The 18,114-nt window shown below is 37.9% G+C and overlaps 1 protein-coding gene across 4 annotated transcripts in view; it reads right to left on the bottom strand.

The window, feature by feature from the left end:
- PTPRB (protein tyrosine phosphatase receptor type B) overlaps nt 1-18,114 on the bottom strand; it is a 139,216-nt gene that overhangs the window by 54,660 nt on the left and 66,442 nt on the right. For all 4 annotated transcript variants that reach the window (XM_003405594.4, XM_064283873.1, XM_064283875.1 and 1 more), the window contains 5 exons: nt 13,819-14,085; nt 8,418-8,678; nt 2,602-2,865; nt 1,799-2,062; nt 785-1,048 (listed from right to left, as the gene is read on the bottom strand). In XM_003405594.4, coding sequence (XP_003405642.3) covers nt 785-1,048; nt 1,799-2,062; nt 2,602-2,865; nt 8,418-8,678; nt 13,819-14,085 — 1,320 coding nt within the window. The remainder of the gene's footprint in view (nt 1-784; nt 1,049-1,798; nt 2,063-2,601; nt 2,866-8,417; nt 8,679-13,818; nt 14,086-18,114) is intronic.

Raw genomic sequence — 18,114 nt, 5'->3', positions numbered from 1 at the left:
AGGTAACAGAGGCATAGTAGGGGCACAGTACAGAAGCCCCAAGCCACAGAACTAAATAAATGGTCATGAGAAAGGAAGACATCCAAGAACTACTGTATCATAGTAGAGAGGGCATGTGATTTGGATTCAGACAGACTTAGATTTGAATTACATCTCTAGGTCTTATTACATGCATACTTGGTAATGTTTCATAAACTTTCTGAGTCTTATTGTCCTCATCTGTAAGATGGCGATAATGATGTCTACCTTGTAGCATGGCTAAAGAAAATTTAAAATGTCTGGCATATAGCAGGTGCTTGTAGCTTATTTTTGTTTTAAAAAATAATATATTAATTCTAGTATTATTAAACAGATACCTCATTCATTCATTTGATAATTGTTCTTTAGCTATGACAGGTAAAATAGATGGCATAAGTATATGTTTTATTCTTAAAAAGAATTCTGCAAAAATGGTGAAATTTTGAAAACTGTGTAGTTATGAAATGTTTGCTTGCTAACTCAATGGCAACTAACAACAACATATCTTTTAACACGTGCAAAGTTTATTGAAATGGTTTGGTTTCTAAATTAAAATCTGTTTGTTCCGAAAATGTCTATTATTAAGAAAAATGAAAAGAGAAAGATGAGAAAGGCTGTTGAAACCACATTGAATTGTAGAAATTTAGATGTTTTTGAATTTGGATATTTTTGATTTGTGAGCAAATGCCTAAGCCCATTTATTGTCCTATCATAGGAGAACTATGAAGCATTCTGCAATTTGGCCTTTCTCCAGGTAAATGCTTACCTGTTCGCCCAAATGCATCTATTTGGTTCCTCAGGGACCCACTGATAGAGGCAATCACGATCTGGTACTGTTCTCCAGCCTCCAGTCTGTGGAATGTGTGCTCATAGACATGCTTGGGGATAGTCTGACACTCAATCTTCTTATTTTGCCTGAATGCTGACACCGAGTAGGAATCAACATCTCCCCCACCAGGTGTCCAGTTTACCATCAGGCTATCTGTTGCCCCATTGGGAGAAATGTGAATATTTTTGACAGCACTAGGAACTAAAAGAGAAAATAAATTTAAAAGCCATTACTTAGAGAATGAACGGTGAATATTTTCAGCCTAAAGCTTTTTGCTTCTTGTATTTCAGCATCTACTGAAAGAATACATGTGAAGAAAAAGTATCGATTTGCCACTTTTCTCTGTCTTTTCTGTCTGAACTGAAATTGGTTGGAAAAGTTTAAGGGGAGGTCAAGGTCAATGAGTAGAGATGAAGAATGCTCAGTAATATAGCTAATGGCAAGTCAGATTACAAGTCTTGGTTTCCTTATTTTCTAGCTGTCGGACTATAGGCAAACTACTTAGCCTCTTTAAGTTTCAGTTTTCTCATGAGAAAAATGGCAATGACGACCATGGAGTTGTGAGAACTCAACAAAAGGACACGCAAAGTGCTTCACTTTGGTTCTGCTTTGTGGCAAACCATCAATAAATGTTAACTATGATAGCAACACTCCTAACAGAGCTTCAAGAAGTGATACCCAACCAACAGAGTTATTTATGCTTAATCTGTATGCCTCACAAACACCAGCTATTCACATCAATTCAATGCTATTTCACTGTATCATCTATAAAGCTCCCGCCCCACATAAAATTTTACTTTTGTTAACCCAGCTTAGACAATTTCATTGTCACGGTTAAAATAACTTTATCCCCTTTGCCATTGCTTTTACCCCTCTAAATCTGCAATCAAAATGCCTGGGTTATCCAATGTGCTAAATATACTACATCTACTCAAGTTCAAGTTCAATTACCCGTTAAGCCCTCAATGAAGGCTGACTGGTGTACATCTCCACTGATGGTCAAGACAAGAATTTTATACAGGCGCCCTGGTGTTAGGGAGGTGAACTGATACTCAGTTGCGGTATTTACAAGGTGAAAAGGAGGAAATACTTTCATGTCATTGAAGAGCAGCTGGATCTCATATTGGTCGACGTCCCCATCAGCTCGTGTCCAAGTCACCTGCAGGTCCTCAGTGCTCCTATTCTGCAATGTCAGATTCTTCACAGGATCAGGGACTAGGGAGGAAAGTGAAAAGATACTTCAGGGAAGTGACTGATCAGAGTTTATCTGCACAATAACTTATGAATCACATTCAAGGGACTGGCAAACATCTCGCCTCCCCAAATAAGCCACTTGAATTACTTCATGCATAATTAAACAAGAAGAATTGGAAGCAACTATTAAAAATGTAATTTTTCCCTGACATAAATCTTATATGCTAAGCGTTGGCAGAATATAATTATAAAATGAGTTATGGTCTCAATCATAAGATAAAACAAGCAGTTGAGAACTTTAAATGCCAAAATACACAAGGACAGGAAGAAAAATGAGATATTCGGTCTTCTTGGTTCCCCACTATGTTTACTTCTTTCTGCTAATAAATATTCTATAATTATAGGCCATCACTTGCCTGAATGATGTTAGCCTCAAATGAGACTTACTGGGAATGCAATTTACAGATCAGCAAGCAGAGGAACTTCAAGGTTCAGATAAATTATTACCTGATGACCTTCAAGTCCAAACAACCATTAGATTTTGGAATCACCCCACTTACTTGTTCTCCCGTTGCCTTGTTCACTGGCTTCATATTGTCCACTTTTTGTCGTAACAGTGACACTGTACAATCTTCCAGGGACTAGCTTAACAAATAAGCACTCATTTTCGGACTTGGGAATGCTTTTGGTTTGAATGAAATTGTTTTTGTTTTTAATGGTGACTTCATAGTGATCAAAGTCTCCAGTGGCATGCACCCAGGATACCTTTAAATAGTCACTCCTGGCTGAGTTGCTAATACTGACTCCCTGGACCTTGTCAGGCACTGAAAAAGAGAACAGAAAATAGCTAAAGATTTAGTAATCTGCGTGGGCAATTGATCAGATGACAATCGAGATGGTACAGGAAAGTGAGTAGATTTTTCTTGTGTGAATTTAAAAGACCTATCTTAGACCTTTAGATCACAAATTTCTGGAGGTAAAGATTGTTTCACTGCTGGGGGTGATTAATTGGATCTTTTAACAGAGCCTGATGAATTCATTTTAATCCTGTTTTTTGCCTAAAAAAATGTCATGTGCAAGATGGAACCTTAAACATGTTAACTGGTGATTAATATGAATGATTGTGGTGATATTAATAATTCCAGCATACCTTGGTGACTCAAGGATATATCAAAAAGTTAACAAGAAGAGTATCAACAATCCAAGAGAAAAATGCACGAAAAGGAAACACCTGTGGTTAATTATCACATGAAGAAATGTTCAAGAGCATTGGTGATCAAGAAAATGCAAATCAAGACTACAGTGAAATACCATTTTACCCCCTTTGATTGCTTTCAAAACCTGATAAAACCAAGTGTGGGAGAGGATGCCCATCCACAGGAGATTGGATGAATAAAATGGTATATATTCAGAGTGAAATATGATATTGATTTCTGCCTCTTAATTCAAAATACAAAATATGGATTTTCTCCCTTAACATCGAAACAAAAATATGAACAAACCTTATCAATATAACATTAAGCAAAAAAAACTAACTCCCAAAAGATTACATACTGCATTAAAAATACCCTTTTTATAATGTTAAAAACAAGTAAAATAGAAAATATTCATAATTTTAGAATTACATATGCAATGAAACTATGTAAGACGTAAAGCAAAGGAGAGATAAATGTAGGAGTCAAGATGATCTTTACCCTGGGATAGATTAATGAGGTGGGGGCCATATGATTCAATGCAGATTATTTTCAAGGTCCTAGCTTTTATCTTGGGTAATGGTTTCTCCTATACATATTTAATTATTAAAAATTACCAATGTTGGGGTCTTAAAAGCTTGTGAGCGGCCATCTAAGATACTCCACTGCTCCCAGCCCATCTAGAGCAAGGGTGAGTGAAGAAAACCAAAGGCATGAGGGAAAGATTAGTCCAAAGGACTAATGGACCACAACTACCACAGCCTCCACCAGGCTGAGTCCAGCACAAGTAGATGGTGCCTGGCTACCGTCACTGACTGCCTGACAGGGATCACAATAGAGGGTCCCAGACAGAGCTGGAGAAAAATGTAGAACAAAATTCTAACTCTCTCTCTCTCACACACACACACACACACACACACACACAAGACTAGACGTACTGGTCTGACAGAGACTGGAGAAAACCCGAGAGTATAGCCCCTAGACAGCATTTTACGTCAGTAATGAATTCACTTCTTAGGTTCTCCCTTCAGCCAAAGATTAGACAGGCCCATAAAACACAATGAGACTAAAACGGCATACCAGCTCAGGGGCAAGGACAAGAAGGCAGGAGGGGGCAGGAAAGCTGGTAACAGGAAACCCAAGGTCAAGAAGGGGAGAGAGTTGAGATGTCTTGGGGTTGGTAACCAATGTCACAAAACAACATGTGTACTAATTGTTTAATGAAAAGCTAGTTTGTTCTGTAAACCTTCATCTAAAGTACAATAAGAAAAAATAATAACACTAAAAAAAATTACCAATGAAATGCTTAACTAACTAAATAAAAATGGCAATTGATGGATGGTTTCCTGAATTAAGAATTATGATTAATCCAATTCTGTGACCATGAGGCTCCCAATAATAAACATGAAGAGAAAAAACAATTCTGTGTATCCAAGGTTTTTCCCTCAATCATCAATCAATCAGTCCTACTAGGAACATTGTAAAATAAGGCAATTCTGTATTTACAGCATGATGTTAAGGATATTCTAATTTTTCATTTGGGGCTGTCTTTTAATTCAGCAACAGGCCATGGGATCGTTACTGTTTGGTTATAACTGGATATTATAAATATTAATGAAATGGAGCATTGAAAAGATGTATGAACTCAGATTCAAGGAACTGAACTCCCATCTCAAATAGCTTGTCTGCACAGTCTTGGTCTGTGTTTAGTATACGCTGAGGGATTTCTGCTCTGACCACATGCAAACCCTGCGTCCAAGTCTTCATTTCCACTTTTCCCTAATGCATGAAATGATCCAGACATGTCAGTATTTTGACATCTACATTAAGTTTTTCATGATGCTTCTCACACCTACAAGTTGCACAGCTATCCTCTGTTGGATCATATTTACTGATTAGTTTTTGTATGGATCTATATCTCACCATAGGTATAGGGCAAGCACAGGTATGGTTTCTTCAAGATATTTACCTGAAACCAATTATAGATTTGCTAGATTTTAAACATCATAGAGTTAAGGAGAAGAAATTCTGAAGTGACGTTGTATGTGTGGACTAAGAAAGCTCAATGATCTAGGCAATTCACTAAGGCGAAGCAACTATTACAAGAAGAAAAAAATCCTGCTGAATACCATGCTAAGTCAATTAGAGGCTCTCCACATAGAAGGAGAGGTAATTTGTGAGGCCTGCCTTGCTGCACTGTGAGATGAGGTACACAGAATTAGAAATGTTGGTATTTTTTACCCAAGATGTAGAATAAGAGCATTAGGAAAGGAAAAGGACATTAAGATAATCAACCAGAATCAACAAGACAACAACTTAGACATGACTCTCCAGTTAAACTGATTTGTTGGGGGCAATAGTTTGCTTCTATTAGTCACAAGCCAAGTCCAAGTTCATGCTGGTGAGTCAGGAGGATGCTTTGAATAAAGGATCATTTAAAAACAATCTTAGCAAAAGACCTTGCGATATAAAAGCCATATGGATAAGAAACATTCACGAATTGACACTGATGGGAAGCAAGGGAGCTAGTCGTTAGGTGGCATATCCTTTAATTTCTGACGATTTTTAGGCTCCAAGTTGATCAGCATGAAACACTGACATGAGGCTGCTTTGTAAATGGAAATCTGCTTTGTGGATCTAAGTCATTATTGTGATTGTCAGTATAATTAGGCTTTAAATTATCAGAAGGTGGAGATTATCTCCTTATACTCCTGATTAGTGTGTTCAGGAGTAATATGATGTAATGGAGTCCCTGGGTGGTACAAACAGTTAATGTTCTGGGCTGCTAACCAAAAGGTTGGAGGTTCCGGTCTACCCAGAGGCACCTACAAAGAAAGCCCTGGCAATCTTCTGAAAATTCAGCCATTGAAAACCTATGGAGCATAGTTCTACTCCAACACACTAGGGGTCACCATGAGTTGGAATCAACCGGACAGCAACTGGTGATGGAGTGGACATAGCACCGATCTGGGCCGAACTCTGCTACCTGCTAGACACGTGACCTTGGAGAAGTCACACTTGGCACTTTGTCTCTGGAACTTTATCTGTCTCCAAATCAGAGAGGAGATTATAGCATTTTAAGGACTCCTTCAATGCTAGCATGCTGTAACAATGTAAATCAGTGTTTCTTTACCTTTTTTAATTCTTGTAACCTATGAGAATCTGATAAAAACCATAGACCCTATTTCCAGAGAAAGGCACATACCTTCCATAGCCTCAGCTACTTCACAGACAATTTCAGAGGTTACTACATTCCTAGAGCCCATCCATTGACCCCAGGTGGGAATCCCTCATCTAAGTGATTTCTGATTATCCATTCACAAACAATTATTGAGTGTGTACTTGGCTCCAGGCACTGTGCTAGGTGATAGGATGATGTCAATTATCCCATATCCTCACGGAAAAACTGACATTTTTAAATGCAAAACTGAACTCATAGGTCAGGAGAAAAGACTGGACAAAATACTGATGACAACCGTAAGCAGAAATCTCAACTGTAAACACCGTAAAGCATAAAGATATTGGGAAAAAAATTTTTTTTTTTTTTTTTAGTTCTTTCCAGCATATTGACACCTTGGCATTAATTACCTTTGCTAAGATTTTGCTCCCTAGTCCCAGAATGATAAAGATTCACATTTTCCTTGTGTGTGAAAAGGGATGAATAGTGGTCTTGACTGACAGACATTTCAGAAAAGATTTTAGAAGCTCTGTAGATTCTGGAGTCACTCAGAACTGGGCTTAAATCCAGGATTGAGACTTAATGGCTGTTTAACACGTTAAATAAGTTGAGTGAGTTACTTAACCTTTCTGATCCTTGCTTTCCTGATCTGTAAAAGGGGAATAATAACAACTACCATCTCCAAAAGAGATTTAGAAGGACATCATGCTTAGTAAAGTAGGAAGACCCTCAGTGAGACAGACTGACACAGTGGCTGTAACAATGAGCTCAAACATAGCAATGATTGTAAGGATGGCACAGGACCGGGCTGTGTTTCATTCTTTTGTACATAGGATGACTGAGGACTGGGCAGTGTTTCATTCTGTTGTACATAGGGCTGCTATGAGTAAAAACTGTATGAAAAGTCAGGGTCTAGCAACAAGAAAGTGCTTCCAAACAGAAATATTTATTACTATGTTTGAATACTGGAGAGAAAAAAAAAATTGAAGTTGTCAATGATTTCATTCTCTTTAGGTCAACAATCAAGGTCCATGGAAGCAGCAGTCAAGAAATCAGACAATATACTGCATTGGGCAATCTGCTCCAAAAGACCTCTTTAAAGTTCTGAAAAGCAAAGATGTCACCTTGAAGACTAAGCTAAGGTGTATCTGACCCAAGCCATGGTCTTTTCAGTCAGCTCATATGCATGTGAAAGGCGGATAACAAAAAAAAAAAGAAGAACAAAAACCAAACCAATTGCCATCTAGTTGATCCTGACTCATAGCAACCCTATAGGACAGAGTAGAACTGCCCCAAGGAGAGGCTGGTGGATTCGAACTGCTGACCTTTTGGTTAGCAGCAATAACTCTTAACCACTGTGCTACCAAAAGAAAAACTGATACATTCCAACTGTGGTATTGCTGAAGAATGTTGAATATACCATGGACTGCCAGATGAACGAACAAATCGGTCTTAGAAGAAAATACAACCAGAATGTCCCTCAGATGCAAGGATGGCAAGATTCCTATTTGTTTGCTTTGGACCCCTCACAGGAAAGACCAATTGCTAGAAAAGGACATCATGTTTGATAAAGTAGAGGGCCAGCAAAAAACGAAGGAAACCCTCAGTGAGATGAATTGATACAATAGCGGACAATACAATGAATTGATACAACAGCGGACTCAAACATACCGACATTCATAAGGACAGTGCAGGATCGGGCAGTGTTTCACTCTGTCATACGTAAACTCTCTATGAGTTGCAGCCAACTTGATGGCAACTAACAAGATGTTTGAATATGATGTGAATTCTAGTCACGAAAGTTTGTGTTAATCTTACTCTAAAAGTAACATCTGCTCACATAAGGAGTTTGGTCAAAATACAAAGAATTTATAACAATTCTGTGATCTCAACTGCTTTTAATCCTATAATTACAGGGTTTCTTTTTACAGTTACATGACGCTCTGGGCCACATGGCTAGCAGGATTCTTACAGAGTCCTGTACTTCCATACTGTACTTCCTTACCTGTCCGCTCTTGTCTGAAGGAATGATTTTCGTATTTGCCACTCCTGGTAGTTACGGTCACATTGTAGAGGCGGCCCGGAGTGAGGGAGCTGAAGGAACATTCACTGACAGACTTTGCAATAAGGAGGGACTGAACCACCTTGTCATGAGAGAGTGTTACCACATAGTTATCCACGTCTCCAGGTGCCGGGAGCCAGGAAATGCTGAGGTAGTCATTACGACCAGAATTGTTCACCGTTACTCCACTCACACTGGAAGGGACTGTAATTTGAAAAGGAGAAAAAAAAAAAAGTACAATCAAAAGCTTGAGTCATTTATCTTGATTGCAAAAATAATGGGGAATCAGGAGATCTAATCTGATTACATAGGAGGTCAAGAAAGTGTTAGGATTTCACTTTTCAGCTTCTGGAAGCTGAATATGCTTACACTGGAAGGCCAACCAAAATAAAAACGCTAGGAGGCCTTTGGGATGAACGCCAGGCAGTCTCATAAATACAAGGATGCTGCTACTGCATTTTTATGGGGTTGCTGTTTGTGAAGTATTTTAAAGTGGAGGCATTTTTATGTGAATGTGTCAGGAGGTCCCCTGTAGGAAAAGGAACCAACATTATGATAATCTGAATGAATTAACTTGAATCAAACTCATCAACAAAGCAAAGATATGTGAGGGGCAAGGCAAAGGACACAATAGTTTTTCGGAATATCTTAGACTTTGAGGTAATTTTGATCTTCATGTGATGAAGTTATTTACCCCTGGGGAGTCTAATAACTAACACAACTGGGAGTTGTGTTTTCCTTTGCAAAGCGTTCCCTGCCCTCTAGTGGTAAAAAAAAAAAAAAAAAATAGTAAGTCTAAAACTCTATCCTGGAAGCAAGAAGTCTGAAACTTGCACCAACTGTGGGCAAAGCCAGCTACTGTGGCAATAGGGGTCCTTCTGGTGTTAACTACAATCATTTGCTTATTTTAGTTGGGGGTTAGTGCCACAAACATTTACTAAGAGCCTACTATTTTCCAGATAGCAAAAATGGATTAGACACAAATGCCTTCAAGGAGCTCTCTAGCTGGAAGTATAGTTGGCAAATTAATAATGGTGGGTTTCTGGGTATTGAGTAATAGTTGTAGCACGTATCAGAGTTATGTGCATGCTAAGTAGTATTGCCATTAGTGAATATCAGGAAAAAAAAAATCCATTAGTGAATATCAGAAAAAAAATCCTACAGTATATATTAACTGCACTACTGTTTTCATCATTAGCTCATTAACATCAGTTCAATATTTTCATATATTTGTCACTATTGGTACATCATATATAATGGAAGGGATTTGGAAGAATGACTTCTGAAAACACTTCTAATCTAATATGCTCTGACTGTAATTTAAGCCCCAAAGTTTTCCTCACAAGCACTTACCCATCATCAAAAATTATTAACAACACCCTATTAAACAGCTGTACTAATGCTGATCCATGTATACAAATATTTTTTATATGTAAAGTTGGCTTTTTAGCCATAATATTTATGTATTGGTATATACGTCCTTCCTTCATTCTTTCTATCCATCCATCCATCCATTCATCCATCCAACTCTTGGTTGTTCTCAAAATAATTATGCTTGTTTTTCAAAACTGCTAAGAATATTTGACAACTACAAACATTTTATTAGAAAGCATACACTTATCAAAAGTCATGCCAAAAAGGTGATTTACATTGTTAATAAATAATAATATATATATAATTTGTTGTTTTTCCTTTAGAATGAGTTTTTTTTTTTCAGATTGCAATTAGATTTGTTAATCATATCTAATAATGTCTTTAACATACTCTGCCATCTTATCTTGGCTGGGAAGATTTATTTATGTCTCAACTCTATGGAACTATAAACAAATGAGAAAACCTTTCAATATTATCTCAGCGTCAACCAAAATTTCAACGATTTGAGTGAGTGGGAATGATTATCAAAGCCTGAGCCACTAAATTTGTCACAATCTACTGTAAAAAGCACTTTTTAAGATCTTTAGTTTCTGTGCTTCTATAGTAGTGGGCCACTTTTCTTCTTTCTCATGATAATGTCTGCATTTCCAATGTGTTTGAGTAACATAATTCATGCTCATATTTATTCATATGTTACTCTGTCCCCCAAATTTTATGATCATTCTTTAAAGTATTTCTTGTCTCTTTTTGCTTGCTTCTATTATATGAGTCAAATATTGCTGCCTCTGTTACAATTCAAACAGAGGTATAAAAAATATTACAAGTCCTAACTAGCCTATTGCCCACTTATTTCAAGTAATATCAGAGACTAAACTATTTTAATACATCACAAGTTGGACAGCCCTATTGGTATTTTAAATAGGATTTAACTTTTGTGGTAGAGTAAGACTGGTTGTTCACCAAATCATTTACTTTTTCCTCTTGAACACACAGCTAGACTACTGTGAAGACTAATTTTATGTGTCAGCTTGGCTAGGCTATAGTTCCCAGTAGTCTGATCAAACACTAGTCTAGTTGCTGTCATGGAGTAGTTACATGTGATTAAATCAGTTGGCCTTGAGTAGAGCAGATTAGGTAATATAATACAATGTGATGTAATATAATGTAATGCAATGTAATGTAATATAAGGTAATCACTTTCCATAATGCAATCTAATGTAATATAATCAGTCAGTTGAGGTCATGCCACTGGAGGGTGGATGCTAAACCTAATCACTTCTGAGTTATAAAAAGACCAGAATAGACATAGAGACACACATACAGAAGAAGACAGACAATATGTGAGTACCATCTATAGTAAAGGAGTGCCAAGAATAGCCAGCACACAATAGAACTAGGAGAGAGGCCCACAGAAGGAAGTGACAAAACTGATACCCTGATTTGGATTTTTAGCCTTCAGAACCATGAGAAAATAAATTTCTGGTCTTTAAAGCCACCTATTTGTGGTATTTGTGTCACAGCAGTACTAAAGTGACTAAGACAATCAGATTTCTTAACCTCTCCTGCAGTTAGGGGTAACCTTGTGACTGAGTTCTAGCCAATGGAATGTGGGTAGAAGTGATGTGTTTACTGGAAGGTCCGGTAATCTTTTCTCCCTCTCCATTCTCTGGAAGAATGGGCAGATCTCTGAGGACCTAGAGGAAGGAAGAGCCACAGATGGGAGAAGACTGGACTTATAAATTGCTGCTTGGAGAAGAACCAACCAATACAGTTTTCTAACCAGGAACACCCTCATTGTACAGTTGGGTAGGCAGGAAATAAGTCAATATAACCTAATACAACTTTTTTTTTTTTTTTTTTAATACAACTGCAATACACTGGGAAATGGATGCAAGGTCCTTCTCAACTCCTCTCCTCAACTTTCTTTTTGTTATTCCTCCTTCCCTATTCTGACACCCAGGGTAGGCTGGGGAGGGATGAATGACTGTGTCTTGATTACAAAACAGAGGTTTCGAGAAATAAATTCATGGCAGAACCAGGACTAGAATCTAAGCCTCTGGATTAACAATCTAAGCTTTTCACCCTTCACCCCTCAAGTACACTACACAGATGGATGGCGCCAAGGCCATTAAAGAAGAAGATAGACGGTATCAAGAAGGAAGACACAGGTAATGGTGTCAACTGCCATGCAAAGGAAGCACATAATGCGAGAAATGGGCATACATCAGTGGATTTCTGCCAAGACCATGAAACATCTTTTCAAAGATCTTAGTTGCTCTTCAGGGAGAGTTAATGAAGTTAACGTTCCCTGAGTTCATTAAGTACGTGAGAGTCATGAAAACGGACACATCAATGATGCCTGCAGCTGAAACTCATAATATGAGCATTAGAGATGTACGAGGGAGAGCCTGAAATCCAACTTATCATCATCATATAAAATTGAGCAGGAGAAGCTTCTGAGTTCACTAATAATTATCAAAGCTTCCATTGGGTTGTTTTGTTTATTTATTTTCCAAGAAACTAGAACATCGATTTCAGTTTATGTTTATGTTGTTTCTTTTCTCAGTGTTATGTAGAAAATTACATTTTCTTCATTAGAGCTACTCCTCTATCTGACCAGGTGACCATAATGACACTTAATTGTTTAGTTGGCCTTCTGCCTTATTTGACTGTGAGTTCTTTAAAATCAAGGAACATTGTTTAGGTGGTGTCACGTATTGAACAATGTCCCCCCAAAAATGTGTGTATCAACTTGGTTAGGCCATGTGTGGTTGTCCTCCATTTTGTGATTGTAATTTTGTGTTGAGAGGATTAGGGTGGGATTGTAACACCACCCTTACTCAGGTTACCTCCCTGATCCATGGTAAAGGGAGTTTCCCTGGGGTGCGGCCTGCACCACATTTTATCTCTCAAGAGACAAAAGGAAAGCGAAGCAAGCATAGAGTTGGGGACCTCATACCACCAAGAAAGCATAGCATGTCCTTTGGACCCAGGGGTCCCTGCACCTGAGAAGCTCCTCAACCATGGGAAGATTGAGGACAAGGACCTTCTTCCAGAGCCAACAGAGACAGAAAGGCTTCCTCTGGAGCCGACGCCCTGAATTTGGACTTGTAACCTACTAAACTGTGAGAAAATAAATTTCTCTTTGTTAAAGCCATCCACTTTTGGTATTTCTATTCCGGCAGCACTTAGATAACCAAGATAGGTGGCACATAATACTAAGCACTTGCTTATGCACTAAGCACTAAGCACATATAATACTAAGCCCTGCTTATATTTATGAAAATACATGTGATTTGGGAATTTTATTAACTCAACTTTTGACCGTACAAGCTGGAGATAATTTTCTTTCTATGTCTTGAAACCAAGACTATGAAAGTAAGTGACGGGTACTTTTCTGTTTTTACTTTGCTTGTTTACCTTAACTGGGACATAAACGTTTCGTGGGAATCAACTGAATGAGGGGATAAACTTAGGCATCAAAAGACTATTATGCCATTATAAAGGTTTTTCTAAGAGTTCTGACACTGAAATTAGAGATTGCAGAAAATTCAGAATGCATTTCCCCCATCTATCATTCCTGGGTAAGGGTCCCTGGATGACACAAGTAGTTTGTGTTGGTCTACTAACTGAAAGGTAGGCAGCTTGAACCCAACCATTGTGTTGCAGAAAAAAAGCCTGGTGATCTCCTTCTGTAAATATTACAGCCAAGAAAACTCTATGGGGTAGTTCTATTCTGTAACACATGGGGTCACCGTGAGTCAGAATCCACTTGACGGCAATGGGTTTGTTTTATCATTACTGGGAGAGCTACATTTACCTTCTAGATGGTATTGGAACCTGGCTTTTAAGAAGGTCAGAGGTGAGTGTGTTTTTGAGAATGTTAAAAAAATTCTAGAACATACTGTCTTGGGGTTGCCATGTGTTCAGTTCTCTGTAGGTTACAAACACACATATCTCTACTTCTTACCTGTCCTCCCCTCAGCCACAACTTGTCGGGAAGAGATCCCTCCGCTCACTGTTGTTACCACAACAGAGTAGAGGCTGCCTGATTTGAGGGAGTGGAAGCTGTATCTGCTGGTGTCACCGGAGACACTTTCGTTTTTGATGACCACATTTTCATGAATCAGTAAGACTTGGTAGAACTCTACATCTCCTAGAGCCTGGGTCCAGTTAGTAAACAGACTGCTGGTTGTCCCTTGGTTGGCCACATGCAAGCCAGTCACTTGGGCAGGCACTAAAACACAGTAGACAGAGAAAGGACCAAACACAGAATGAACGATTAATCATCCTAAGGAATTGTAGCCAAAATGAGTCAAAAATGGAGGCAGACTTGAAAATGCTAAAAATACTATATTTTTGCTACAGACTCTCAGCTCTATTTTCTGTGATATGTGGAGAACATTTCCTGTGGACGCTCTTCTACTCTAAAAAGCTATTATATTGGAAATCAAAATTATTTCAGATCTAAGGAAGAGGCATGCCTACTAAGTGGTTGGGATTTTAAAATTTAAATAATGAAAGGCTTCTATATTTTTAAAATAATTTTTATTGTGCTTTAAGTGAAAGTTTACAAATCAAGTCAGTCTCTCACATATAAACTTATATATACCTTACTACATACCCCCATTTACTCTCCCCCAATGAGTCAGCCCACTCCCTCCTTCCAGTCTCTCCATTCGTGACCATTTTGCCAGAGTCTAACCCACTCTACCCTCCCATCTCCCCTCCAGACGGGAGATGCCAACATAGTCTTAAGTGTCCACATGGTGCAAGTAGCTCACTCCTCATCAGCATCTCTCTCCAACCCATTGTCCAGTCCAATCCATGTCTGACAAGTTGGTTTTGGGAATGGTTCCTGTCCTGGGCCAACAGAAGGTTTGGGGACCCTGACCGCTGGGGTCCTTCTAGTCTCAGTCACACCATTAAGTCTGGTCTTTTTATGAGAATTTGGGGTCTGCATCCTACTGTTCTCCTGCTTCCTCAGGGGTTCTCTGTTGTGTTCCCTGTCAGGGCAGTCATCGGTTGTGGCTGGGCACCATCTAGTTCTTCTGGATGTAGTCTCTAGTTCATGTAGCCCTTTCTGTCTCTTGGGCTTATAATTACCTTGTGAGCTTGGTGTTCTTCATTCTCCTTTGATCCAGGTGGGTTGAGACTCATTGACGCATCTTAGATGGCTGCTTGCTAGCGTTTAAGACCCCTGACACCACACTTCAAAGTGGGATGCAGAATGTTTTCTTAATAGATTTTATTTTGCCAATTGACTTAGATGTCCCCTGAAGAAAGGCTTCTATATTTGAAGGCTGCTTACTTAATGCTATTTTCTCTGTCCTCACCCTTTGAGAACTCAAGGCCATGTGATCTACCTAAGTTGATGGTTGTTATGGGGTGGTTATGAATTATATTATCATATAATAATAGTGATAATAGCATTCACAACAACAATTACTGAGTGCCTACCTTGTGCCAGTTATGGATTCTATGCCTTATACAAGTTACATTATTTGATACTCACTTAAAACTCTAAGAAATTGATTTTATCATTTCCTGTTTACTGATGAGAAAACCAAAGATCATAAAATGTAAGTAACTTAGCCTATGTCAGATTGCTAACAAACAGTCAGTGTGGGATCCAAAGCTAGACCTGTCTAATCCCTAAGCTTGCGCTCTTTTTCTAATTAGTAACTATAGTGACGTTTAACCCATCCATTAACAAATCTTATACAAGATGTTGACATTGGCACTTGATCGACATACTTCTTTGCGTCTCTTCCCTGGTTTACTACAATCAAAGTGAATGGAACTTTGGTATGGTCCTTCTCAGAGTTTATTGACCTTTGGATTAAGATGTAAACATATTCATTAAAAAATACTACTATACTTGGATTGAAAGACTCAATATTGTTAAGATATCAGTTCACCATCCCAAGCTAATTTATAGATTTGACATCAACACATTCCTAATCAAAACCCTGGCAGGATTTTTTTTGGTAAAAATTGATAAACTGATTCTAAAATTTACAAGGAAAGCAAAGGACCTAGAATGACCAAAACAATTTTGAAAAAGAACAATGTTGAAGGACTTACACCACCTGATTTCAAGACTTACTATAAAGCTACAGTAGTCAAGACAGTGTGATACTGGTGAAAGGACAGACACAGTGACCAATGGAACAGAATTGAGAGTCCAGAAATAGATCAACACATATATGGTCAACTGGTTCTTTACAGAGGTACAAAAGCAATTCAATGGAAAAAGGATAGTCTTTTCAATAAACAGGGCTGGAATAATTGGATGTCTATATGCAAAAAAGTAAACCTTTACCCATATATTATACCATGTATAAAAATTAACTCATAATGGATCATAAACCTAAATTTAAAAATTAAAACTACAAAACTTCTAGGAGTAAATCTTCACGATCTTTTGTCAGGCAAAGATTTCTTAGATATGATACCAATACTATGACCTATATAAGAAAAAGTTGATAAATTTGACAGAAAAAATTAAAATTTCTATTCTCCAAAGTATACTAAAAAAGTAACAAAAAGACAAGTCACAGACTGGGAGAAAATATTTTCAATACACATCTCTGACAAAGAACTTGCCTCCAAAATAAAGAACTCTCAATACTAAGAAGAGAAAAACCCCAATTTAAAAAGATGGGCAAAAGATCTGAACAGAAACTTCACCAAATAATATAAATGGATGGCAAATAACCATAAGGAAAGGTGCTCAACGTCATTGGTCAGTAAGAAAAGGCAAATTAAAACCACAATGAGATAGCACCAAACACCTGTTAAAAAGGTCAAAATTAAAAACACAAAAAACAAACCAAGCTGACAGTACAGGTGCTGGCAAGAATTTAGAGGAACTAGATATCTCACACATTGCTGGTGGGAATGTAAAGTTGTACAGCCACTTTGGAAAAGAGTTTGGTATGTTTTTAGAAAGTAAACATACACTTAACCGTATGACCTGGCAATTTAGGTTATGGTGATGATGAAAATGATCATTGAGTGTAAAATAATGCCTTGAACTTCCATTTTTGGCAATAGGTGGGCACGATACCATAAAAATTCCCCAATAAACTTGAGTACATATGTGGGATAAAACAAAAAAATGCAAATGCATCAATGAGTTGCCAAGAAAGTAAATTCTTGAGGGTCATCTTTTATTCTTGAGAGCATCTTTCAAACATAAATTTAAGCTTTGACTTTACAGATTTGTAGGATGCAGAAGATATGAGGCAAAGTATAGGACTTTCCCAGGTTGAGGTAACCCTGCATGACATTGGATCCTGAAAGGCTACATCCTAAGTGTAAATGAAATGAACTTTTCCTTTCTACACCCCACCCTACCCCAGCCTCTTTAGTACTGGGTGGAAAAGAAAATTTCCTCTGAGAATTTATAATCTCAAGATAGCTTCAGTGAGTTTGCAGCCTGAATTCACAAAATGTGGGTGGTCAAAAAACTTCAAGCTGAGACCATAGATTAAAGTTGTTCTGGGTTGACAGTAGTTCTACGTACCTGGAAGAACCAAATGAAAACAAAAGTCTTTCTGGAACCCTCCTTCAAACAAGGCCTTTAAGAATATCCACAGAATAAAATCCAAAAAATAGGAGCTTACAGTAAAAAAATCACAAACATTTAAGAATCTAAGACACTACGAGAAAAAGGCAACAAAGTCAATAAACAACACAATTGGACTCCTAGAGGTTTCATATAATTATCAGGCATAGAGTGTAAAACAAGCATTTTTAATTTGTTTATAGCAGTAAAGGAGGAGATTGAAAATATGACTAAAGAGCAAGAGAGCATAAAATACATTTGGAAAAGAACCAAAGAGAATGTTGAAAAGTGAAGAATATAACAATTAAAACTTAAGGCCTATTTTATGAATTTAACAACAGATTAGATAAAGCTGCAGAAAGAAGTAGTGAACTGAAGCAAAGAGCTGAGGAAATTATTCAGACTACAGCTCAGAGAGCAAATACATGGAAAATATGAAAAAGAGGTTAAAAGACATAGAGGATAGAATGTAGGGGAGGGGGATATATATATATATATATATAAATCAAAGTACCAGAAGGAGAACAGAGAAGGAATAAAGAAGTGACAATATTGGAGAGCTAATGGCTGAGAAAGGAGCCCTAGCGGTGCAATGATTAAGGGCTCAGCTACTAAACCAAAAGGTTGGCAGTTTGAACCCAACCAGCAGCTCTTCAGGTGAAAGTCCTGATGATACTGCTTCTGTAAAGATTA

This window comes from Loxodonta africana, chromosome 4, assembly GCF_030014295.1.
Source record: "Loxodonta africana isolate mLoxAfr1 chromosome 4, mLoxAfr1.hap2, whole genome shotgun sequence".
NCBI classification, from domain to species: domain Eukaryota; kingdom Metazoa; phylum Chordata; class Mammalia; order Proboscidea; family Elephantidae; genus Loxodonta; species Loxodonta africana.
Note: the sequence above shows the minus strand (reverse complement) of the source record. Positions and strands in the feature narration are given on the sequence as shown.